This window comes from Onthophagus taurus, chromosome 1 (assembly GCF_036711975.1).
Source record: "Onthophagus taurus isolate NC chromosome 1, IU_Otau_3.0, whole genome shotgun sequence".
NCBI lineage: Eukaryota > Metazoa > Arthropoda > Insecta > Coleoptera > Scarabaeidae > Onthophagus > Onthophagus taurus.
Window position 1 is genome coordinate 15,713,813 of NC_091966.1, and position 26,779 is coordinate 15,740,591.

The window sequence follows — 26,779 nt, forward strand, 5'->3', positions numbered from 1 at the left end:
ATCGACTCCATCGAGGCATGGACTACAGTAACCGGCAACACCTTTCCACCGACATGTTGTTTATTATTAATTGCTCTTTTTACATCTCCCCACAGATGCTCGATTGGATTAAGGTCAGTAAATTCAGCTGGTCATGGCAACACATCGATTTTCTTTTTTAGCAAACCAAGCCTTCGCTGACCTGGAAATGTGTTTGGGATCGTTGTTTTACTGAAACTTCCACCGCAGAGGAATATTGTCATCAGCGTAGGTCAACATGGTATTTTCCAGTAAGTTGATGTAGATATTGATTTAAAATGCCCTATATCTAAAAAATTGGGCCAACTCCATACCAGGAAAAGCACCCCTAAACCATTATGCTTCCCCCACCATGTTTTATTGTTTTGCTGGTGTACCCAGAATTAAATTCTTTTCCTGAAGAACGCCTTACGAAGCCATTTTAACTTACGAAGTCTATCTGATGCGATTTATTTTCGTCGCTCCACAATATGTTTCGCCATTTTTCGACGGCTAGTCTTCCATAGTCACGTGTAAATTGTAACCTTCTCGATACGTTCTTTTTTGACAATAATGGTACTCACTGCCCATCTACTAGACATATGCTTTTGCTCCCACTCTTCACTGAGTAGACGTCTCTAGCAAACGAAAAGGCATCCCATTTTTCACCACCCCGTTTGAAAATCTTATTTTTCACTAGCAACCATTAAACGTATAATAATTAGGTTAAAATGTTCTAACACCGCAAGTTTTTTAAGATGATAGTTCTACTTTTTATTGCAAAATCAGAAAAATGGACGGCAGACGGAGAGAGCGTAATTTTGGACATTGAAAAATTCAGAACGAATTTGATTCTAATGAATTTGATTGAATGTTGATTCTAAAAAATAAGGCAAGTGAGGTTGGGAAAAAATTGACAGAACAGAACAAATTGCCAAAATTCCATTAGTTGATTATAAAAGAAGAGGGACACTGCAAAGTCAAAATTTACAAAATATTAAATAAAAATTTTTTTTCTTCAAACGTCATTAAATGACAACTTTGTTGTCGTGTTTACTCGCGGTAGAAGTAAGTCATTGTTGCATAACGACGGTTGGTAAGATCAACATAGCAAAAAAGTACTTCAGCGTTATGGCGCTAAAGTAAATTTCACTTTAGCGCCATAGCGCTGAAGCACATGTCACTTTAGCGCCGTATTGGAAAAGATATTTTTTTGCTTCACGGACGCTAAGTAAAGATTTTAAAAATTAATAAAAAATGAAACTAACCTTTTAATTGTTTGCTTTCTTATTTTCATCTCAAATTAATATCACATAAAAAAACTAAATAAATTAAAGAACAAAACAAATAATTATCTCTTATATTTTAAATTTTAATAAACACAAAAAAATTGACACATTTTAAACTTTTTATGAAGAAATAAACCATTAAGTGACAATTGATTTTTTGAATAATTCTTTAAACATATAGTGTCATGATAGTGCAAAAAAGTTAATTTAATATTTTTATTTTTTATAAATATTAATATTAACTGTGCATTTCTTGAAAACAGCTCCACAAAAGTTTACTTCTTCTGAGGGAACTACTCCTTTTTTGGTGGAAACTTCTCTGGAGATGTTTTCACTGTCATTAAAAATTACTGTATTATCATGAATTGAATCATTATTTATGTTAACCCTTTGTGTCCCGACGGTACTTTAAAGACCGGTAATTTTAAACACTCATTTTAAACTGTAGTCATCTATTCGGTGCATTTAGAGCTGTCTGTACTTTCTACTATACAAGTGTATACAAGAAATAATCTGTATAAAAAACGTCGCAATCCGCACTGTAGGATTTTTAGGTACACTTTAAACTTATTCATCCAGATGTGAGGTTAGAAGTTTAGTGAAAGGTGGTGCTGTTGAATTTTGTTGTTCAAGAAGGTATTTCTTTGATAAATGATTATTAGGTATGATTATTACAGATCATTTTAAAAAGAAAACATTGAGCTTAAATTGAAAATAAGTCTCATTCCTTAATTTCTATAAACATGGTTTCTAAGAATTTTTAAATTAGCATCTTTTTTGACTCATTTAAATGTAAGTGTTGTTTCAACATTTTTTTTCTTAATATTTTTCCAATCCAACCCAACAATTATTATACATCATGTTAAAGAGAAAACTTTGAGCTTTACTTTAAAATAAGTTTCATTCCTTAACTTCAATAAATACGGCTTCCAGGAATTTTTAAAATAGCATCTTTTTTGACACTCTTAGGTTATACGAAAATGTAAGTTTTATTTCAACTTTTTTTTTCTCTATATTTTTCCAATCCAACCCAACAATTATTATACATTATTTTAAAGAGAAAGCTTTGAGCTTTAATTTAAAATAAGTTTCATTCCTTAACTTCAATAAATACGGCTTACAGGAATTTTTAAATTAGCATCTTTGTTGACACTTTTAGGTTATACGAAAATCTAAGTTTTGTTTCAACATTTTTTTTCTCTATATTTTTTCAATTCAACCCAACAATTATTATATATCATTTTAAAGAAAAAGCTTTGAGCTTTAATTTAAAATAAGTTTTATTCCTTAATTTCAATAAAAATGGCTTCCAGGAATTTTTAAATTAGCATCTTTTTTGGCACTTATAGGTTATACGAAAATGTTAGTTTTGTTTCAACATGTTTTTTTTAAATATTTTTCCAATCCAACCTAACAATTATTATACATAATTTTAAAGAGAAAGCTTTGAGCTTTAATATAGAATAAGTCTCATTCCTTAATTTCAATAAATACGGCTTCCAGGAATCTTTAAATTAGAATCTTTTTTGGCACTCTTAGGTTATACGAAAATGTAAGTTTTGTTTCAACATGTTTTTTGTCAATATTTTTCCAATCTAACCTAACAATTATTATACATCATTTTAAAAAGAAAGCTTTGAGCTTTAATTTAGAATAAGTCTCATTCTTTAATTTCAATAAATACGGCTTCCAGGAATTTTTAAATTAGCATCTTTTTTGACACTTTTAGGTTATACGAAAATGTTAGTTTTAACTCAATATTCTTTTTCTCAATATTTTTTTAATTCAACCCATCGATTGTTATACATCGATTTAAACTCATCTTTTTTGACACTTAGACTATGCGAAAATAGGGGGATTGCATATTTTGCTAAAATTTTATTCCAAAGGCCTTTACTGAGTGTAATTTTGATAGCGTTTTAATTCTGTCTGATTCTGTCACAAAGTTTCAAAATGTTTGACTTCTTGGGACACAAAGGGTTAACGTCTACGTTATGGCTTGATAAAATTTTTCTTGCATTTTCATTTTGATTGAACATCGACTCTTCTATGTAGCCTTCAGCCACTGTGCCGGATTTCCATCCACCAAGTCTTTTTAAACAGGTAAGATCGCCTCCTCCATCTACAAGTAAAGTGGCTGACGTTCTTCGTAATGAATGTCCAGTATATTCGTTTGGTTGTGGTAAATTTAAGTATGTGGCCACTTTTAGAGGGATTTTACCAATCACATGAATTCCCATAACCATTCGACAACACTTTCCATTAAGATATTTTAAAAAAAATCTTCTACTTTCAAAGTCCTGAGGTCTCAATGCTACATACTTTTGATATAGGTTTATATACTTGTCTCCAATTATTGTAAATGACCTTGATTTGTTAGTTTTACTATCAGGAATAGTTACACGAATGACGGATCCTAAACTTTCTACGTCATTTAGTGTTAAATTTACTAACTCATCGCATCTACATGCCCCCGATATTCCAATTATTAAAACAACCTGAAAATAACACATTTAAATCTTCCATTTCGGTGTATTTCACCTATAATCTATAAACCGTTAACAAAACTCCCGATATTTTGACAATGACTTTAGGTTGTTTTAAATAAATCACTAGTTTAATTTTAATAAATTATTAATAAAAAAAAAAAAAAAAACCTAATGAATAAAATTAAATTATTATTGAATTAAATTTTATTAACACATCTTGCGCGGGCATTTTGCCGCCAAAATGTTACCGTCTATCCATAATCCATAAAAAACGAGTTTAGTCGCTTCCCGCTCAACATATGAAATTCGCGCAAAACGACTTTAGTCGCTTCCCGCGCAGGATGTATTAATATAAATTTAATTTCTTTTTTTTTAATAATTTATTAAAATTAAACTAGTGATTTATGTATTTAACCAACCTAAAGTCATTTTGACATCTCGGGAATTTTGTGAACGGATTATAAGTTACCTTAAGTCCTAAATATTTGTCATTTGGAGCTTCATCCAAAAACTTGTCAAATTGTTCTTTTGTAAATACTTTTGATTTCTTGGGTCTATAGCCCTCATTCTGTTTTTTCAAAAATGCTCGTAGTTTCATATATTTCGATATGTCAACATTGTAGTTAATGTTCAATACTGTTCTTAACATGGAGTATTGAGACCATAAAGTGGAACATTTCCATTTAGATTCGGTTACTAATTCGTAAAAATACACTAGTAATGTATTTTCCGAATAGTCTTTTATATTTTTTTTATTACACCATGTAAAAAATTTATTGTACGCACCATTATATATTTTAGTAGATTTCGAAGGTAATAAACTATTTTCTATTACCTTCTTCGCGATATCGTTAATTTCGGACGACATTTTGTACAAAATAAATTTAACTAACAGTTAAAAGTTAAAATTCGCGCAAAACTGTTTACTTTTTTTTATTGGTTGTCAAATTTACGTCGTCGTTGCTAACGTTATTTTGTCATGACGTCCTTCGATTTCTCATTAATACATAATAAGTTAATTGTCATTTTATTAAATTTATTAAAATTTATATTGCAATTATTTGCAACGTTTGAAGAAAAAATACTATGTTTTATTCGGAAGAGAAGCAGATTCGTTTGTGGCTGGTCCGTCATTGTCGGACACGCCACAATTTTAACGGCTCATCTGTCATTAGCGACTCACTGCGTTCGTCGCTAAGCGACAGACCACGCCATAAAAAGCACTGCTTCTCTTCCATATAAAACAATATACTATTATTAACAAAATTTTTAAATTGTGGCTTTTTCTGTTTCAAGGTGGTTTCTTATTAAGATCTCATCGGTTATTTCATTCATTTTGGAGTTATTCTATATCCTAGGAAATTGATGGTGGTGGCACAGAACTCAAAATATTTAAGCAAATGCTGCAACTTGAGCAGTTACAGTCTTTCTGCCAGTCTTAGGTACCACAGGAAACTCATTATTAGTAAAATACAACTCATGTTGGGTGAATTATTCGTGAAGATAATAGAAAAGGCAAGGAACCAAAACTAACAGCTTCTCAACACCAACAGAATCGAACTCGCATTATTCCTAAGATTAGTAAAAGATTTTGTGTGTTCCTAATCACTTTGTTGGGTTGGTACTTTATGATACTATATTACTGAGAGCTTCTTGATCTTCACTCAGACTCAATGATAACTTTCTTATGTAATTGAAAGCTCTTCATATATTTATTCAGTCAATTTGTTGATTGATTGACAGTCTTACAAATATTTGCAGCCTATTCATACAATTGGTAATGTGTGAAAGAGACTTCAGTTAAATTCTCTCCCCAGTATCTGCTAAATAAATCAAGATTTAAAGCATTAAAAATATGGTAACAATCCCATTCCAATAAATTGTTTTATAGGTACAAAAAAGAAACGTTTATTTCCTTAAATTAACTCTTACATTTTATTAATAATTAATTTATGTGACATTAAATTATGATTATGTATCAGGCATTTCACCTCCTGGGACAAGCTATAAAAACAAAATAATTAATAATAGTTAACACTAGAAAAATAATTCTTATTACCATAGTAATATTATTTCCATTTAATAATATTTGATCAAGCTTAGTTACTCTTCTACCTTCAGGAGTTGTTTCGTACTCGGTAACATCTTCAAGCAACATATTTACAAAATCATCAAAACCCAACAAAGTCCCAACAATTTCTTTATCATTTTTCATAATAATATGTATCCGAGAGCCAATACATTTATCGACCAATTCTAATAAAAAACAAGAAAATTGATTTTACATAAAAATACGAAAACGGATTTTTAGGTTATGTAGTAAACATAACCCAACTTTTCGTTGAAATTATGACTTACCAAGTGGAAGAAGTGTAGAAGAGGTTATCGGCATACTAGACATGATTTTCGGGTTATTTCGGTAAAAGACCTTTGGTGTTAATATTAAACTTAACGTTTATTTCGTATTGGAGTGTGATGAGTTAGAAAATTTAATTTTTGCCGCTTGAGCTTTACGTTTTGGTTGCGAGCGGTTTTAACCTGAATCATTGGATTGGTAGGAGAAAATGACAGGACCGGACTTGGCCTAAATGTTGCTTACGAACGGTAAATTTTGATACAAGCTATCTTAAATAAATAATTTATGTAAAATTCTAATTATAAAAATTCAACATTTTCCTAAAAATAAGTACAGTATGTAGATATGATAAGGATCAAAATTATTTTATAATAAATTGCAAAATTTTTGCAAAATTATAGTATGTAAAATGATATAAATGATGATTCTTCCTTCTTGATTTTGATGTGTTTTTTATCTATTGGTTATGCAGCTAGTCAATAAAGTTTGTATGCTGCATTGTTATAGCCAGTTTCAAGTTGATGTAATCACTGAGCCTTGATTGCCATCTAATAAAGCTGAGATCGCAATATGATGACCATCTTCAAGTTCATACAACATTAATCAGTGATTAATAATCACTGAGCCTCGGCAGCTATACCAGGTATTTTAGAACAAAACTTAAAGCAAACAGTGCAAAGTTTAGGCTTTGGACATCGCTGCATTTTTAGGCCAGGCAAGAACTCCAAGCATTCAGCAACTATTGTCAAACACCAGTTACTATATTATGTACCCAGGCAGCTCAATACACTTCCTCAGAGCCTAGATTTAAATCCGATTAAGCATTTTTGAAGCATAGGATTCGGCAGTGTAAAATAGCAGATGCCAAAATATTGAAAAAAACAACAGAAAAGACAACAAACTTAGTTGCTTCAATATCACGACATCTATGCACTTTATAGAATGTCAAAGAGGTTCAACAGAATACTAAAAACTTTGAAAACTGTCATTACCGAAACTTAATAAGTAGTTTATTTTTAATTAAAAGCCAGGAAGACTTTTCATGGTGTTTGAGTAGGGAGTGGAAATTTATAGAATGGTTATAAGATAATAAGATGTAGTTATTGCACAAAGGAAGGTCATATGTTCAAGAAATGGGTTGAGAAAGAAATTGATTCGTCAACATCTTTATGAAATACTTAGACATCACCCTTAATTTCCATCTGTATGCCTTGATTATACCATCTATATCTCAGATTCCAACCGTCATTGGATACATTTCGACAACGTAGCTAATGGGTTATGTCTCCCTCAGGTATCTCCTCGACTTCTAAAGCACTAAGTTATAATAAAACAAGAAGCAAAAGAATCCGCATTGACGAACACACATGCAGTCAGATCCGCTTGCGCAAGTTGGTATACTATTAATTACTGACCCGCGACATTATCTGACAAAGCTGAGGTAGCTTGCGCCAATACAATGAAGTAATGCAGTTATGTAATAATGTGCTTAGTAACATTCCAGTTATCTGACTATTTAGTGATGTCTCAAATTCAACGAGAACTTTGTCCATAAAGTAGCAATAAAGTGATTTATTTGTTAATGGTTTCTGAACTTCGAATTTATTGTAAATTCTCGATAAAATGGAAATGAAAAACCAAGTTTGAATGAATTTTCAGATAAACACTATGTGTAAGTTATGATGCGTTGACATGCAGTTTATGAAGAAATTCCATTTCGGCGAAACAAATTTATAGTATAATATTTATTATTTTAATGATGTTTTGGCCATTACAATAGTAGATTATTCTAATGGAGAATAAATTACAGATGGATGCATTAAATTACAAGAAGAACGATGCATCTGTTTCTAAAATCAGCAAATTTAGATTGTCTTGTTGGTTTTTCGGATGTTATGAAAAACAAATATCTAAACTCAAGACACTTATTCAATTTTAAATAGTCTGCATTTACCTATACATCCACTATTAATACTCTTGCTGTATGTTTTTTTTTTGATTTCCTTAAAGTTGACGATAGAGTAAGAATAGTTTCAAAATTATATAACGATGACAGACATTTCAACTTCGTATCTTATTATGTATATACTGTTGTATACTGTGGTCATCAAGAGGCAATTTGTGTTTGTCAAAAAAGTGACAAAGTATAGGTATAGAGTGTATGAGTATGTCATTATCTCGTTTATGCGCTTAAATTTTGCCTACATTTTCTTATTTCTTGCAAAACTTTTGGCTTCCTGTTTAGTTATTCCTCTTTTGGTGATTATTTTATTTATTGCATTATCCTAAGTGTATCGCGGTCTTCCTTTCCTGCATCAATATTTAACTCTTACCTTTTGCCATCATTCCTAATCTTATTCCTCTTCTTTACCCGCTTTACTCTTCTTAGGTACTCTACTCAGGGTCTTTTCTCTTTTTGTTAGTAGCCATGTATATACTTTTGTTTCCCTCGTTATTTCTGTTTTTGTCTGATAGGTACACATCATATTCGTATCCTAGTACCCTTTCAGCCTCTTTTCTGTTCTAGTAGTGTTTATTTTTCAACTTGTCAACTTCTCAGCATTGTCATACTAGTAAAACTGCACGCTGATTTTTCCCAATATGGGCTCTGTCAGAATGGCATGCAGCCCTAATTTTGATACCATATTGTCCTGGTGTAGAAATTACAAACTATTGAAATCTATGTAAGGAAGCAGAAGTACAAGTTATAAGAGCGACATAAGTGGCAGGCTATCTAAAGGATACTATATGGCGGAACAAATACATGCGAGTAGAAGGAAAAATGAAAATATATAAAACCATGGTATGACCCATATTGACATATGGTACCGAAAGGAAAAAGACTACAAGGACGACCGCAAAAGAGATGGGTACAGTGCTCGACTACTAGTTCTTCATGTATCTGTGAGTTTCTCACAAACCAGAATTTTATTTAGTACAACATGAATTTTTTTGATATTAGATTAAGCTTTTGAGGTCCAAACTGGGCATGAATAGTTTATTACAGATCTTATTAATGATTTGTATAGTAGCATTGCACATTCGATCTTCCGTTTCGATTCTCTGTTGATAATGGGTCCTTTCAAAGTTCTTTCAATCTTGCATTGCTTCGTTTAATTTTTTATTAATATGATACTTCTATGTAAGTCTTTCGTCCAAATATACTCCCAGATATTTGATAGTGCTATTTTTCTAATTCCAGATTAAAGAGTAATCTTCGATTATTATTTTTGTAGGATTTTTAACTTGTCTAAGGGTAAATATTTTGGCCTCACATTTACTTCGATTTAAGTGAAAGTACCAAGTCAATAACCATTTATGTATCTGATTAACCGAGTTTTGGAGATCTTGAATGGATTTTTCTAGATTTTTATTTTGGGTGATTATAACCATATCATCTGCGAATAAGCCTTTACGGTAATTTTTATTAATCGGAATGTAAACAGATATTAAATAGCAATGGTGAGAGGACGCTGCCTTGAGGAACTCCAGCCTTGATGGGCTTTGATTCAGATTTATAGGCATTAACTCTGCCGCAAAATTTTCTATCATCCAGAAATGAGCCATATAGCCATACTGAATCAAAGGTTATGTCTAGAAAAGTAGCTGTTGTATACAGTTTATTTTCATATCATCGCTCTATTATTTCCGTATCTCTTGTGAGCTGATGTGCTGTTGAGTGACCAATCGTAAACGTTCAAAAATCAGTTTCTCAAAAAGGTAGATTTTTGATCACTGGATTCAGGATAAGGTCGTGACCAGGAGCTTTTTTGGTAGGTAGTCTATTGGTAAGCATTCAAAGTTTTTTAAGGGTGGTATGATCAATAGTGGCTTTATTAACAGGAAGATTAGCTTTTGAAAATTGTGGAGTGAATATTTTTCAAGATAGGTAGTTTGAAAAACCTACGGCTTTATCGGCATCTGTGCTAAAAGTGTACTCTTGATGGATTAATGTTGGAATTGGTTCGTGTTTTTTGATTATTCTTTTTGTTGTTTTTCAAATTCCTGTTTTTGATTAAGTTGTTGTTAAGATGTTGGTTCAATTCGTCAGTGATTTGGTGTCTGAACTGGTCCAGTTTTCTCTTAATTTTTGGTTCTCGAGTTCTCTGGCTGGTAATCATTGATGCTATAAGGATGCTATATCTTTATATCTATCACTTCTGAATGACGCAATAGCTCTTGGACCTTATGTCTTCGTAAAATGTTAGCTACTAGACGACAGCATGTTTATGGTAATGTTCCATGTTTTGAACAACATATGATCAACTGATCACAATTTTTATCGGCATCCCCATTTCATTCAAATATCTAAATTTGAGTCTAAAACTTCTGATTGTCCAACACATTTACTTGTTTAATTATCAAGTTACACGTTTCGGCTGTTTGGTATCATTAATCTATTTGTTAAGGTGTATGATAAATTTAATATCAAAAATCAACAATTATTAAAAATTTTATATTAAAGATTCTAAAGAACATTGTACGACAATAAACATATTCAAAAGATTACAATATGATGATCATAATTTATGATGAAATCATAATATAAAAAAATCTAAGTATTGATAATAAAATAATGAATGCAGAAAGAATTGGATATTTTTCAGTATTTATTTATAGCACTACTCTTATGATATTGTACAATGTATTTTTAAAATACTTCTTTATTTTATTACTTTTACTTCAAAATTAAATATCTGTGTCTACACTTAAGCTGTCATAAATTGTTTAAGAAAATATACTAACTGTTTCAGGATTTGGATGTAAGTGAATACAAAATGAGTTCTTTGAGTGTTGATTAGAAATTTAACACGAAGTCGACTGCGGCTGAATTCGGATCTGTGGTTTGGAGCTTGCAGACTTCACTGGTTCGGAGTATCCAAGAATTACGAATGTGCCGGAGTGTGCGCAGTTTATTGACATTGCATTCTACAGCCAGTTAGTTTGATGGTGCACGCCAAGATGGAAGATGCGTGTTGAACAGTAAAGCCGAACATGTGTGTTTTTCTATATATAAAAGTGGGGGAGACTGTCCTGAGTGCGAATCCGGTGCCCGAAATCGCGACAATAATGGCTGTATTGAGTTCACGCCTTGGATTTTCGATCCGAATTTATTAAATACAAAAAATAATAAAAGGGAAAAAGGAACTAGGTAAGCCCCGTCGGCAGCGTACGCTTTGGTTAGTTGATCACGTTCAATGTTTTCTTTGCTACCCGGCATCGATTCTGACTCAAATTCATGATATTACTCATACAGAAACGAGCAGAACCTCTTTTCACACATCATTCCCGGTATTTTAAACGAAACCGGTCCAAATTCTCAGAAAACTCTTATTAGATATTGTTTTGATTGTTTCTTAGAATTGAAATACATCCCATCTCGGATCTCAATTTTTTTATAACTTAGACTTTAATTTTTTAAAGTGGTAAATATAAAAGAGCCTTTCCAGACAAAGGAGTGCTGTAATAAATGTCTGTTGGTACAGGTCTATTTTTGAACTATGCCTTCGTGTGTGCATGCACACGGAAAGGAAAAACAACCCTCGACGACGTTTTAATATTATTGACCTAAAGCGATATAAAAGACCCGATTTCGATCGGAACGTTGGACTTTTTTCAATCGGCACAAACTTTACCCGAAAACCCGTCCCAGTCCTATAAAATAAAATGAAAATACAGGTGTCCCAATATGTCGATGAGCCTCCGCAACTTGCACCTCGACCTTGAGGAAATGTCACCTTACCGGTGTGTGTGAGTTGCAAATCCTGTCGTTTTCAATCTGATCGATAATTCTTAGTAAAACGGATTTTCGGTTTAAGTTAATCTTTTACCATTTTAAACCATCACATCCACCTTGTCTCTATAACCACATTCTCTTATTTTTTTATATTTATGTTTCCTTTTGAGTTCTTCACATCTTAGTCATCTTAATAATCCTTATACCTCCTGTAGCGCTTCTTCTTAGTCAATCTTTTATTTCTTTTATTCTACTTTTATTATGAATAAAGGTAGTATAAGAATACTTCATTTTCTTCGGCATTTTCTATAGTAACTAATAATAAAGTTGCGGTACATCAGGGGCCATAAAAGGTTAGATTACGTTTAAAAACGACGTTAAAAGTACTCTTGGGATCTTTCAGATTGTGCATATCTATGAAAATTTTAGTCGTTATTAAAGTTTTTATTTTCGCGGAATGAAAATGCAAACCGTAAATTATAAATTAATCTAGCTAAAAAGCATTTTACCACCAATGAATATCCTTATAAAGAGTAACTCATTAAAAATGTATGTCATTTGGCGTTTATTATTTTTTATTAGTTGGTTTTTGTGGTTACCCATTTAATTGCGTTATGTACTATTATGAAAATTATCTTTTTATACTTTATTAAATCTCATCGTTTTAAATCTCGTTAGAAATTGCTTTCGATATTTATCACAACTTTTTCTGGATTAATCTTACTTCCTTTTATTAAAAAGAAGTTATTTTACTTTCACTTTTCAAGGAAACAACGTAAAGATGGTTTTGCATGCATAAGAATTTTGAAGGCAACTTTTACGATGTTCGTGTTAGAAGCAAAAATATAATAATAAAATACATTTCCAAGTTAAAATTGAAGCGGTTACATAATTATTAGAGGATAATAGAAGATACGTTGTTGTTTCAAGTAATTACATACCTCTCACTCGATGAAAACGCGATAGATTAAAACCAGAAGCAACGGGTGTATAAAATTGATTTTCAGTTTGTTTTAAAAGATCAAATTGAAATCAACACGAAACGTATTTCTTGTAGTTTTGTTTGATTTGGGTCCTATGTACACAAATGAATTAGGAGCGGAAGGGAGTCTGGGTATGACTCATCATGAGTGTTCTTCAGGATACCATTATCAAATTGGTGTGTCAATCAACTACACTCTAATAAACAAAGATGTTATTTCTACTTCAATTTATTAAGTTAAGAAATGAGTATTAAGAGTATTGATTTAATTGGAGTCTTTTCTCTTTAAATATGTCCATTTAAAATTAAAGACTTATTTACATGCTTTCAGTAGTTAATATTCTTGCGGTATCTTTGGGCGAAATTTTTAATTCAAAATCCGCAACTCTCAACTAGAAGAAACCGAAAACCTTTGTTCTGTATATACTCTGGAGTGCTTTAGCTGTACCAACATGAATATTCATGGATACAAATCCCGGTTTTGTAATTGTGTTGCATATTTTTAGACAATTATTTGTAAATGTATGGGAACTGTGTGCAAAATACAATTATTATGTTTTTGTTTATTTTTCGGTCCTATTATGTCGAGAGCTTAACTCAAACATTCAACATTTAATGAAATTATTTTTTAAGTAGAAAGTAGTATAAAAGAATCTATTTTTTTCGGCTTAAATTCTCAAAATTACAAATTATTTCAATGTTAAATAAACTCAAAGACCGTGAAAATGACATATAACATATTCCGAAAACTATTAAATTTACAATTTTCAAATTTAATTTTATAATACATTTAGTTTTGAAAAAACTATGATGGAGTTAATGCCGCCTGACACGATGCTAAATTATGTAATAAACTATGTATGTAAAATTTAATTGTAATCATAGTGTCACATAGAATTTTAAATGAAATTTTGTGTGAAGTTAATTACTAACAAAATTATTTGAAATATATCATAAACCCTACACAATATACATTCTAAAAATGTGCACAAGCTATGAAATGTTTAATAACTTCTATAATATAGGAGTTAAATGAGTTGAAAACGAATTTTAAAACCAGATTTGAAGATCTGAGAAGTTTCAAAGCAACAATTTCATTTTTTGTCAATCCATTTGAAGTTGATATAATTCATGATGGTTTTTTAATTTCTGATATAATACTATGCGATATAGCATCAGGAGAATTAGAAGTTGTAGAAATGAAGGAAGATGCCGCTATTCTATATAAATACTTCAATTTAAATATTTAGTAGAAAAACTTAAATTACAATACATAGATTGTAAAAGTATATTGTGGACACATAATATTGTTGGAAATTAAAAATATGCTCCTATGTCCCCGGATCGAGTTACAAAGACGAAAAAAAATTTTATTACTGAATTTTCAAACTTATCTCAGCATAAATAATGCGTCGGATATGTTCAAACCACTAAATCGCACGAATTTTATACTCTAACTATAGAAGTTAACTAATTATTGCCATTTTTATGTAAAAATTTGACTTTTTTTCTAAACTAAAAATTTTTCAAAGTACAATTTATGATATGTAACCATAGAAGAGTGATGTAAATCCAAATTCTACACTCTCTAGACGAAGTCAACATTTCAAAAAAGTAAATTTGTGGTGTGCTATAACATATTACGGGGTAATTGGGTCATATTTCTTCGACGGAAATGTAAATCAACAGAAACATTTGGATATGTTACAAAATTGTTTTAATGAACAACTTGATGAATTACCCTTAAATTTTATACGGTCAATGTACTTTCAGCGAGACGGTTGCCTAGCTCATCATCACACATTGTGACCGAAAGGTCCTATTTTATGACCAGCACATAGTCCTGATCTTACAATTATGGATTTTTATTTTTGGGGACGATTGAAACAAATTGTTCACAGTGAACCATTACCAGGAGATGCAGAACTATTAAAACTAAGAATAATTAATGCGATAGAATCTCTACCACTGGCGGAAATTCGTAATTCTTGCAAAGAATTTAGAACTTGTCTTCAAATGTGTGCTGAATAGTTGATTTGTTCACTTGCAAACTTACATAGTGTGTTATTAGTTATTACATACATTTATATTTAAAATATTTTATTCAATTATTTAGCCATATTTTTCACTAACATAAGTTATAACTTTTATGGTTTCTATGGTTACATATCATAAATTGAACTTGAAAATTTATCAACTTAGAAAAAAGTCCAATTTTTACATAAAAATCGGAATAATTAGTTACCTTCTATAGTTAAAGTATAAAATTCGTGCGATTTAGTGGTTTGAACATATCCGACGCATTATTTATGCTGAGATAAGTTTGAAAATTCAGTAATAAAATTTTTTTTCCTCTTTGTAACTCGATCCGGGGACATACTGTATAAATGAAGTCTGAATTAGACTTACGCCAATTTTTTTTTTCCTTTTTATTCTCTTTATCCGTAGATGTGGGCATTCTTAATGCAGGAGTTTATAATATACTCGTCAGTCATGTTCTTAGTCATGTACTTAGAGTCCATGATAGTTCTCGCGTCGCTCGTAGGGGTTTGAAATCTAATCACATTCTTCTACCAGATTGTTCTTGAGATTTGTAAATAATTAGAAAATGGTGGAAGCCATATAGAAAGCTAATTAGTTGTAAGTTTGACAAGATGTTCTATCCTGTTGGATGATAAAGTTCCCTCGTCTATATGTACCACTCGGAAATGCAGTAAGTTTCCTGCAAAATAGAAGAGCCCACACATGTGCAAAATACTGCGCAGAAGACATACACTTTTGGAAAATCACGCAAATATAAGCACGAAGGCTTTTACGGCCGGTGTTAATTAAATTAAAACTAGACACTAGAACTAAACCTAGAACCTAGAAACTTTCGGGTTAGGTCGTGCGTCTTTTGAAAAAGTGTTTATCGTTTCAGATGGCACTTTTTTCAGAAACAAGTTCGAATTCAGAAAAGTTAAACAGTTTTTCAAAAGACGCACTACGTAATCTATATGATTCTATATGATTATTTATTTTTTTAGAGTTTCTGAAAAGAATGTTGATATTCTTCAGAAAGTACAAAGATTTAAATGTATTTGGCGTATTTGCTCGCTTATGACTTCGTTTATGGTTGTTTATATTTTGATACCATCTCAACTTAAAGAGTATCTTTTGCTTTTCCATTCTTTCGTGTTAAATTACTTATGGAACAGATGTTTATGAAGATTTAGTTACATTTAAAACAGCACTTTGCGACTTTAGGTTTTCTGCTGGCATTTACTTTCAAATTCTTTCTTCATACCTTCGTGTTAATTTTTATTAGCTATTTCGATGTTATTGTGGTTATTTATAAAATCAAAAATAAAGATGTGTATAGGAAAATCTGTTCTTTATATTACTTTCTGAAGTGTTATTCATAAAAGACGTAATCACTTGTAGATGCAATCGTTATAAATTTATTTGCTGAACAGGAAAAATACAGTATCTTTGCTGACATCTACAAGTTATAAGTACGAAGGCTTTCACGGCCGGAGTTAATTGAGCTAAAATTAGAACTAACACTAGAAACTTTCGGGTTTTGCCGTGCGTCTTTTGAGAAAAAGTCACTTCGAACCAGTTTCTGAAGAAGGTTGCAACATGGCATCCGAAACGTCAAACCTTTTTTTAAAAGACGCACGACAAAACCCGAATGTTTCTAGTGTTATTTAAATAAATAGAAACAATTGTACTTAGTGATAATATTATTTATTCGATTTTTACCGGTTTCGGCTCACATTAAAGAGTCATCCTCAGAAGATATCTCGTCAGTATGGAAAATGGTTTGTCAGTATGGTTTTAACTGTGATTTCGTATTTTCTGCGACGTTTATTATACAAGAAATTTTAATCTGCTGACATATGCAAATTTTATCAAGATTTTATCAATTACCATTCAATTATTATTACAAGAGTGTAGGTTACTCCGATAAACATATTATTGCCCATTAGAAGCTATAATAGCCGACAAAGGAAACTGTTACAGACCTGTATAGGGACTAATTCGCATTTTAGATTGCTACAGTCAAATCTATATGAAACTTTGAAATTGCCAGTTGACAGTAAGGGCAATCTCATAAATCGTTCTAATGCAGTACTTTGACAAAATATCTTTGGAGCAATATCAGATTTTTACCTACAAAATATAGATGTAGTAGATAACGATTAGCTCAAATGCTCTTTGACGACAGAAAAAGCGTTTAATTTGCTTTTAAAAGCTCAATCTTTTTACAACGTAATAATACGAAATAATGGTTATCTGCTTCCACTTTATCCAGAATGCTTTCTTTTTCTCATGTGAGAGATAATTTCGTTTTAGATTTCGACAGTTATAGTTATATGACTTTGACATCTACAATCTTTCCGATGAAAGTGCTTCAATGTACATAGGTCTCCCATGAAGGCATTACAAAAAGGACAAAATGAGGTTTATCCAACCTTGTTGATTTCAATCCAAGAGATCTAGGAATCCAGGATTACAAAAAATGATGTCTCGTTTGTATTTCTTGTATGTGATACTGTTCACCGCCTTAAGTTGTTTGATCACGTAACGTACATTTTCCAAATGAGGGGTGACTCGTTTCTTCTGAAGAAGCACAGTGTCGTGAGATGCCATCAAAATTAACTTTAAACTCAATGGTCTTTTTTTACTAAACCAGCGGTTCAGCTTAAGTTTCTTTGGATGTATTGCATTAGGGCAGTAATTAATTTTTGGAAATTGGAAATACTTAAAAATGAGTTAGTACTTAAAAAAAACTTGGAAAAATTTGAACACCTTTCAATGCACTGAGACTGAAGCAGGGAGGTACAAATACTTTATGGATTGTATTCTAAAAGATAATAACGTGCAGTCTATAACTCCCTGGTTTTAGGTAAACAGAAGGATGACCATGTTCACCTAGACGTGAAGCAGAATAATGCTAGCGCTTATTGAGATTTTGAATAGTTTTTCACAAGATAAATATCACGTAGTAGTGGTAGTTCGAAATACCATGTTTTATTTGTATTTTCTCGAATAAAATATGCAAAATTTTATTGCAAACAACTTGATAAACAGAGTTTATGTTTGAAAGCAATACCTCAATTGATGTCACTCACTCTTAGAATTGACAACAAGTTTATCCCTGAAAGAAATCAATGGAGTGCAAACTTTAACTGACAACATATCACATATTTACCTAATATATCTTCGGAATCACAAGCTTTGTTGGATGGGAGTTACGTTTCTAGTCTCCTTATTTAATTAAGACACGTTATAGTATAATGGGGTCATTATAAATGAGGAAATGGGAAGAAATAAGAATAAATTTCTTATTCTGTGACAATTTATATACTTATTTATAATTTTTTATTTTTCTGTTTGCGTGATACAAAAATATTTTATGTGAATATGAATTCAAACCATATAATATTTCTATTTTCTAAGAATATCGGCTTGCTTCTAAAGGCTTTCGCAAGAGTTCACCCTTTGTAAAATTTGCCTTTGATCCCTTTTGCTTGAAATTTTTTAAAAATGAACATAAACCGCATTTTCTATAAACAATATTAAGTTATTGGATCCTCGAATATTAAATTTGCAACATAAGAAATCGATTGTCGTGTTTGGTATAAGTATTTATTATTATTATTTATTTTTTCATGTTTAATGTTTGGGGACATACAAGGATTTGTTAAATGTCTAACATTTTGGAGAAGATTTCAGCACAACGGATAACCTTTTTTCCATTAATAATAGTCTCTTCAAGAATTTTTCACCACTTTACAAAGATTTTGATAGAATATGTCTATGAATGCCTTACAGCTTACATTTTGTTCAAATATTGTAATTTTTAGGGTGTTTGTCACGAATTTATTGCTTGGAATGAAACAGATAATTTTGTCCTCATGAAAATAGTAAATTAGGTTGAAATTGAAGTTAATATCGATTATACCTTTGTTTAACGTGATAGAAAAAATTTCGAATTTTGTTGTACTTTTACTGGTTTATTTATATTTTTGTTGTCTAACTAGTTTCGGCAAAAAGCCATCATCAGAGACAACAATTCGAACAATTATTAACAATTCTTGTAGTTGTCTCTGATGATGGCTTTTTGCCGAAACTAGTTAGACAACAAAAATATAAATAAACCAGTAAAAGTACAACAAAATTCGAAAATAGTAAATGTTATTACTTAAATTACTCAAATGATAGCGCCATCTATTAAAATCTATTACCACTAAGGAACCCTTTTTAATTTTTTGTCTAATGAATCAATCCACCGCGATTTTAAGTTATGTGAAAATATTTTTATTTGACTCGTGGTCTAATTTACTTATAACTGTGTTCTAGTATCAGCATTATTGAGAAATTAAAAATAATAAGAAGAAATTTTGAAATTTAGCTTCATTTAAAAGATGAGAAAAAATAGTAATGAAAAAGAAATGAGAGTGGGAATTAATTTTAAAATTGGACTTTCATGAATGGAATCGTGCGTGAAACATACACTTTCCATGTGGATTACGTCCTTTTAAACCAGTTGTTCGTACATTCCTGGTTTTATTCGCAGCAAAATAAGATCCAAGATTAAAACGCAGTAGCAGCCCCAAGCAGCACCACGGCCTCCTTTCTGAATACGTGGGGCAACAACAACGGGGCCCTTTCCGGGATTTTTGTTCCCGTGGTGGCGTGCGAAAAAAAAAAGCGGCATTCATACCCTGGTCGCAGGGCCCTTTTGAAGAATCCGGCGAGCGATTTTGTATGCAGGAGCTTTTGAAAAGGGTGGAAAGCGGCCCTATTTTTAAGTTCTGCAACCGAACGCCCGCCGACGCCGCCGCCTCCGTCTCGTGTGCACTCAAAAGTACTCGCCGCGGGCCTTCGTTTCCTCCTTTTTTCCCTCAAAGTGGCCCTGTACATCAAACAATTATTACCTCGTGTGGGGACTCGTTGTCTAAACACGACGCGATGACGAGGCTTCGTATCGATCCGCGGCTTTGCATACTCCGTAAAGTAGAAAACCTCCTCTGAGGACTTCGTCTCTGGCCCGTTTTAATTAATTTTCGTGGCGAAATGATGCGGTGGGCGGAAAGTTGAACGTGTCTCCCTCGACGAGGACTGATCTGCGGCCGAAGTGCCACTAACTACAGTGGGCGAATGAACTAACGAGCGACATGTAAATTTAGATTAAACTAATATTTTATTCAGGATTTTGGCGTTTGCATAATGGCAAGTTTTTTCTTTTTCGTTGTTTTTAAATTAGATTCGTGTAATTGAGTACGGAGAACCCATGAGAAAATGCGTGGGTTATTTTAGCGAAAGAAGTGGCCGTTGAAACTTGTTTGGAATGTATGCCTATAATGTAATCTTGCTTGCGATGTAGAAACGATCTCAGCATGATTAACAGTTTAGCTTACAAACTCAAATTAGCTTTAATGTGGTGAATACAAAAATTTGATTCTTAATTCTATAAATGTTCATATTCTATAAATGCTAATGTGAAGTCTCGATATATCGGACGTCGTTAGAACGGATTTCGGATATAACGAACAAAATATTTTTTAAGTCTATTATTATTATTACTATTATTATCTCTTTAATACATCACTATATTTAAATATAAATGTTAGCGCTTATAAATAGAATCCATCTCGGGTTATTCCTCAAGTTGCTCTATTCCATGTTCATAGATGAATACGATGAATAATCAAGGACGGTAGTTCCAGTTTTAATTGTTATTCAGCTCTAGAAGCTGTCTTAATAGACGCACGGCTAAACCCAAATGTTTCTAGTGCTAGGTCTAGTATTAGTTGTTATTCAGCGTTAGATTGTTGTATATTTCTCATTAAACTAAAACTAGAACTAACACTCAAGAACAAATCACGGTTGTGAAGTTAGCCATAGATTCTAGCCATAGATTTAAAAATCGAAAAATGATCGATTTTTGCAACTCGAAACGCAAATTAAAATTCATATTTGAGTTTAGCGGTCTTAGAATAACTCGTATACAAAAATTTACGGGGGGGTGTTTTCATTTAAGGGAGTAAAAAAATCCCAAAGTTGTGAACATTGCGTGCGCGCGTATTCTGTTCGACCAAAATCGAAAAATGACTAATTTCTGCAACTCGAAACGCAAATTAAAATTCATATTTGTGTTTAGCGGTCTTAGAACAACCCGTATACAAAAATTTACGGGGGGGTGTTTTCATTTAAGGGAGTAAAAAAATCCCAAAGTTGTGAACATTGCGTGCGCGCGTATACTGTTCGACCAAAATCGAAAAATGACTAATTTCTGCAACTCGAAACGCAAATTAAAATTCATATTTGTGTTTAGCGGTCTTAGAATAACTCGTATACAAAAATTTACGGGGGGGTGTTTTCATTTAAGGGAGTAAAAAAATCCCAAAGTTGTGAACATTGCGTGCGCGCGTATACTGTTCGACCAAAATCGAAAAATGACTAATTTCTGCAACTCGAAACGCAAATTAAAATTCATATTTGTGTTTAGCGGTCTTAGAACAACCCGTATACAAAAATTTACGGGGGGGTGTTTTCATTTAAGGGAGAAAAAAAATCCCAAAGTTGTGAACATTGCGTGCGCGCGTATACTGTTCGACCAAAATCGAAAAATGACTAATTTCTGCAACTCGAAACGCAAATTAAAATTCATATTTGTGTTTAGCGGTCTTAGAATAACTCGTATACAAAAATTTACGGGGGGGTGTTTTCATTTAAGGGAGTAAAAAAATCCCAAAGTTGTGAACATTGCGTGCGCGCGTATACTGTTCGACCAAAATCGAAAAATGACTAATTTCTGCAACTCGAAACGCAAATTAAAATTCATATTTGTGTTTAGCGGTCTTAGAATAACTCGTATACAAAAATTTACGAGGGGGTGTTTTCATTTAAGGGAGTAAAAAAATCCCAAAGTTGTGAACATTGCGTGCGCGCGTATACTGTTCGACCAAAATCGAAAAATGACTAATTTCTGCAACTCGAAACGCAAATTAAAATTCATATTTGTGTTTAGCGGTCTTAGAACAACCCGTATACAAAAATTTACGGGGGGGTGTTTTCATTTAAGGGAGAAAAAAAATCCCAAAGTTGTGAACATTGCGTGCGCGCGTATACTGTTCGACCAAAATCGAAAAATGACTAATTTCTGCAACTCGAAACGCAAATTAAAATTCATATTTGTGTTTAGCGGTCTTAGAACAACCCGTATACAAAAATTTACGGGGGGGTGTTTTCATTTAAGGGAGTAAAAAAATCCCAAAGTTGTGAACATTGCGTGCGCGCGTATTCTGTTCGACCAAAATCGAAAAATGACTAATTTCTGCAACTCGAAACGCAAATTAAAATTCATATTTGAGTTTAGCGATCTTAGAACAACCCCTATACAAAAATTTATGGGGGGGTAATTGTAATTAACGTTTTTAAAACATATGCTTCGTTTTTGATTTTTTCTATTAATTCATCCTTAGAGTTGACTTGTGTAAACATAGGGTGTATGTTAGGTGTATGTTCTTTCATGTGGCCCCACACATAAAAATCAAGGGGCGTCAAATCAAGACTCCTTGCAGGCTATGGAATTAGATCTCCTCTCCCAATCCAACCATTAGGAAACATTTCATTTAATGAATTTTCAACATTTTGGGAATAGTGTGCAAGGCATTCATCTGGAAAGCCACATTACATCTGTTTTCTAAAGGTACATGGTCAAGCAGGCCTATTAAATTGTTATGTAAAAATTCATTGTATGCTGCGCTAGTTAAACCATCCGGCAAAAAATAAGGACCAATTAAATTATTTCCAATGAGCCTCATCCACAAGTTTACGCAAAATTTTCTTTGATTGTTCATTTCCCTTGTTAGATGCGGATTTTGAATACGGTGAAAATGATTTAAGAATACAGTTCATTAATGGATGTCCGAGAATTGTTAAGAAAAACTAGTAACTTCCTAACGAAAAGAGTACAACATATACTATCAAAACAAATTTTTTACTTTGGTCGATGCATCAGACTTTGATATTATTGCTCTCAGTGAAACTTGGGTCAAGAAGAGCGTCCTAGACTACGAGATCTTTCCAGACAGGTATGACGTTTTTAGATGTGATCGATCTTTCCATAAGGGTGGAGAGATGTTACTGGCTGTTAATTCCGGAGTTGCTACTTCGAATATCATGATTGCCTCCTGTCCTATTGAATCAATTGACTTGAAAGCTGTACGGATTGACTTTAAAAAGACGAAATCGGCCTTTAACATTGTTGTCTGCTATTTCCCACCTGTTACACCTGGAGGAATGTATGTATAGTTACACCTTCGATTACATTGAATCAATGTTGGATATGTCTTTGGATACCATAGTCATGGGTGATTTTAATATTGAAGTAATAATGACTTTCTGCAATTAAATAATGTAATGAATATCATTGATAGAACTCTTGATTTGATACTTGCTTCCTCAAACTTGAGTTTCAAATTAAACAGTGAGACTTTACATTGGTATGAGAAGATAATTACCAATCGGCATTACTACTTACTATTTCGGTAACGGTGCCTACACATTTGATAGCTCGAGATGTTATCTTATCTGCCTGACATGTACGAGGTACTGCTTAACATCGACTGGACTCATCTATTTACGTTATCATCGGTTGAACAATACTGTAATGTTTTTTATGAAGCATTATACAACGGCCTGGACGCTCACGTACTTAAATCTGAGGGCAAGCATGCAAGCTCGAAATATCCTGTATTGCATTCAATTAACCTAATAAGAATGCTTAGATTAAAAAAACACCACCATAAATTGTATAGAAAAACTCATTGCAGATATCATCGCACAAGTTTATGTCAAATCTCTGAGGGACATAAGAAAAGAACCAAAAAACGTTTGGCGTTTTGTTAATATAAGCAGAAACAATATAAGATCTCCAGGCTCTCTTAAGTGTGTCCGATTTGCCAACAGTAGTTAACTTATTTGTCGATCATTTTGAGGCTATGTACTGTCCTGCATCATTTGGTAACCTACTGGTAACGATCACGCTGTTTATGATACTAATTCTGTCACCTTTGGTATCTCCGAAGTCAGTTACGACGAAATGGTTGAATCTTTCAAAAAATTCAAGACAAAGGCTACAATTGGCCCAGATGAGATTCCTACATTTTTAGTCAACGATTGCGCCCCTACACTCTCACATCCGTTCTTACATATTTTCAACCTAATAATCAAAAACTCTGAATTTCCAAGCGCGCAGGCGATGTTCAGAACTTTGTGATTTTTTTACTCCCTTAGATGAAAACACCCCCCCGTAAATTTTTGTATACGGGTTGTTCTAAGACCGCTAAACACAAATATGAATTTTAATTTGCGTTTCGAGTTGCAGAAATTAGTCATTTTTCGATTTTGGTCGAACAGTATACGCGCGCACGCAATGTTCACAACTTTGGGATTTTTTTACTCCCTTAAATGAAAACACCCCCCCGTAAATTTTTGTATACGGGTTACTCTAAGACCGCTAAACTCAAATATTAATTTTAATTTGCGTTTCGAGTTGCAGAAATTAGTCATTTTTCGATTTTGGTCGAACAGTATACGCGCGCACGCAATGTTCACAACTTTGGGATTTTTTTACTCCCTTAAATGAAAACACCCCCCCGTAAATTTTTGTATACGGGTTATTCTAAGAGTGCTAAACTCAAATATGAATTTTAATTTGCGTTTCGAGTTGCAAAAATCGGTCATTTTTCGATTTTTAAATCTATGGCTAGAATCTATGGCTAACTTCACAACCGTGAACAAATCGAGATATCGTGATGAAATATGAACCATTTTAAAGTAAATTTAATCTAGAATTAGCATCCCAAGTTTGATTTTATAATTCTAATAAATCTTAACGCCACGATTTTTTGAATCCTTCCATGTATAATACCAATAAAGTTAAAAGTTATATTCTTAAAATTGAAAAATTGTGTCTCAAGAACTATTCGAGATATCAGGATAAAATAAAAAGCATTTTAAAGCAAATTTAACCTGGAATTGGCATAGCAAGTATTATTTTGTAATACCTACAATTCTTGGTGTCACGACTTTTTAACTCATCTATGCACAATACTAATTTAACGATGAAACTGTCAAATTAAATAACTTGTATCTCAAGAACTAATCGAGATATCGGGATGAAATAAGAAGCATTTCAAAGCAAATGTAATCTAGAATTAGCATACCAAGCTTCATTTTTTAATTCTGATAAATATTAACGCCATGATTTTTTGAATCCTTCCATGTATAATACCAATAAGATTAAAAGTTATATTCTCAAAATTAAAAAAACAGTATCTCAAGAACTAATCGAGATATCGGGATGAAATAAAAAGCATTTTAAAGCAAATTTAACCTGGAATTGGCATAGCAAGTATTATTTTTTAATTCCCATAATTCTTGGTGTCACGATTTTTTAACTCATCTATGCACAATACTAATTTAACGATGAAACTGTCAAATTAAATAATTTGTATCTAATCGAGATAACTAATCGAGATATCGTGATGAAATAAGAAGCATTTTAAAGCAAATGTAATCTAGAATTAGCATGCCAAGCTTCATTTATTAATTCTGATAAATATTAACGCCATGATTTTTTGAATCCTTCCATGTATAATACCAATAAGTTTAAAAGTTATATTCTCAAAATTAAAAAAAAGTTTATCTCAAGAACTAACCGACATATCGGGATGAAAAGCATTTTAAATCAAATTTAATCTGAATTTAGAAATTTTATCTAGAATCAGCATGCCAAGCTTCCTCCAAGCTCCTCTCATGTATAACACCAATAAGATTGAAAGTTATATTCTAAAAAATTGTGTCTCGAGACCTATTCGAGATATCGGTATGAAATAAAAAGCAGTTTGTTAGTTATTATTCAGCGTTAGATTGTTGTATATTTTTCATTGAACTAAAACTAGAACTAACACTAGATCTAGAACTAGGGTAAACGCACCAGTGTTTGACCTGTTAAGGAGTTTTTAATGCCGGTGTTTGACCGAGTCATATTATTTTTCTTGTAGATCTCTGTGCCTTTAAATAAAATGATCAAAATATGATCAAATACACATCTGATTCATTTAAAGTTACTTACCCTACATATAAAATATAACATCATGATATAATATTTTTTTTAAATTAAAAAGGAAAACAGTATTTCGCTTTGATTACATTATTTGACCAATAAGATCCAGTCTTTGACCTTAAAACCGTAAATGTTTGACCGATTCTTAATATAATATTCAGTTTCATTATTTTTCCATACTATTTTGTTCACAAAAAAATGTTTTTATTTTTTGACTCTTTATTTAAAATAAAATGCAAAAATATAATACAGAAGCGATATAGTGATTTATTTTGTTTACAAAACAACAAAATAAAATAACTTAAACAAATCTTTGGCTAAAATTGCAAAAAAAAAAAAAATAACAAGAACTCTACTAAAGAAAGTCTGCACACAAAATAACAAAAAAATTAAAAAAATCACCTTAATTAATTAGCTAGAAAATATGTTTACTTAATATTACAAATTTCTAAATTCCCCGTTTGTTAATTGGTTTTGGTTTTTGAATTTTTTTAATAAAATTTTTGTTCAAGTCATACCACAGAACAGCATCACGCTCTGGCCGTTTCTAGTTTATTTCGCTGGGTGTCAAAGCCGTAATTTTTATTTCTCTTTGATTTTTTTCTAAAACTTCGCCAGGGAACTCAGAACCGTTATAGTCCACAATGCAGTAGTCTCCTACTTCCACAACACAATTTGACTTCAATTCTTCTTTTGATGTCTTTGTAGTTTCAGGCTTTGAGTTCATTTTTTTTATTCTGTTTTGTTTTCTTTCTTCTTTTACCTTTTCTTGTAGCTCCTTTGCCTCTTCCTTTCTTAAGTGA

General features: G+C 32.0%; 3 protein-coding genes across 10 annotated transcripts in view; 1 reads left to right on the forward strand and 2 right to left on the reverse strand.

Moving 5' to 3' along the window:
- Positions 1-2,820: 2,820 nt before the first annotated feature.
- LOC139430534 (uncharacterized) lies at positions 2,821-5,028 on the reverse strand. The gene is made up of 2 exons (XM_071197647.1): positions 4,245-5,028; positions 2,821-3,784 (listed from the first exon to the last, which is right to left on the reverse strand). Exons 1-2 carry the CDS (start codon positions 4,641-4,643, stop codon positions 3,206-3,208), a joined length of 978 nt encoding a protein of 325 aa, XP_071053748.1. The 5' UTR covers positions 4,644-5,028; the 3' UTR covers positions 2,821-3,205.
- Positions 5,029-5,667: 639 nt separating this feature from the next.
- LOC111418755 (U6 snRNA-associated Sm-like protein LSm5) lies at positions 5,668-6,299 on the reverse strand. The gene is made up of 3 exons (XM_023051414.2): positions 6,134-6,299; positions 5,835-6,031; positions 5,668-5,779 (listed from the first exon to the last, which is right to left on the reverse strand). Exons 1-3 carry the CDS (start codon positions 6,174-6,176, stop codon positions 5,747-5,749), a joined length of 273 nt encoding a protein of 90 aa, XP_022907182.1. The 5' UTR covers positions 6,177-6,299; the 3' UTR covers positions 5,668-5,746.
- A 4,747-nt stretch (positions 6,300-11,046) lies between these two features.
- The window catches only part of LOC111429585 (trio Rho guanine nucleotide exchange factor), a 232,834-nt gene continuing 217,101 nt past the window's right edge, over positions 11,047-26,779 (forward strand). For 7 of the 8 annotated variants that reach the window (XM_071197653.1, XM_071197666.1, XM_071197664.1 and 4 more), the window contains exon 1: positions 11,047-11,283. The gene's annotated coding sequence lies outside the window, so the exon portion shown is untranslated. The remainder of the gene's footprint in view (positions 11,284-26,779) is intronic. The other variant, XM_071197660.1, reaches the window with a different exon arrangement.

Bases quoted from the DNA above. Each gene is read 5' to 3' on its own strand.
- LOC111418755 (XM_023051414.2), bottom strand. From the start codon at position 6,176: ATGTCTAGTATGCCGATAACCTCTTCTACACTTCTTCCACTTG. The intron at 6,032-6,133 runs GTAAGTCATAAT...GTTTTTTATTAG, and splicing joins TTCTACACTTCTTCCACTTG to AATTGGTCGATAAATGTATT. The intron at 5,780-5,834 runs GTAATAAGAATT...TTGTTTTTATAG, and splicing joins ATGGAAATAATATTACTATG to CTTGTCCCAGGAGGTGAAAT.
- LOC139430534 (XM_071197647.1), bottom strand. From the start codon at position 4,643: ATGTCGTCCGAAATTAACGATATCGCGAAGAAGGTAATAGAAAATAGT. The intron at 3,785-4,244 runs GTAACTTATAAT...TGTTATTTTCAG, and splicing joins ACAAATATTTAGGACTTAAG to GTTGTTTTAATAATTGGAAT.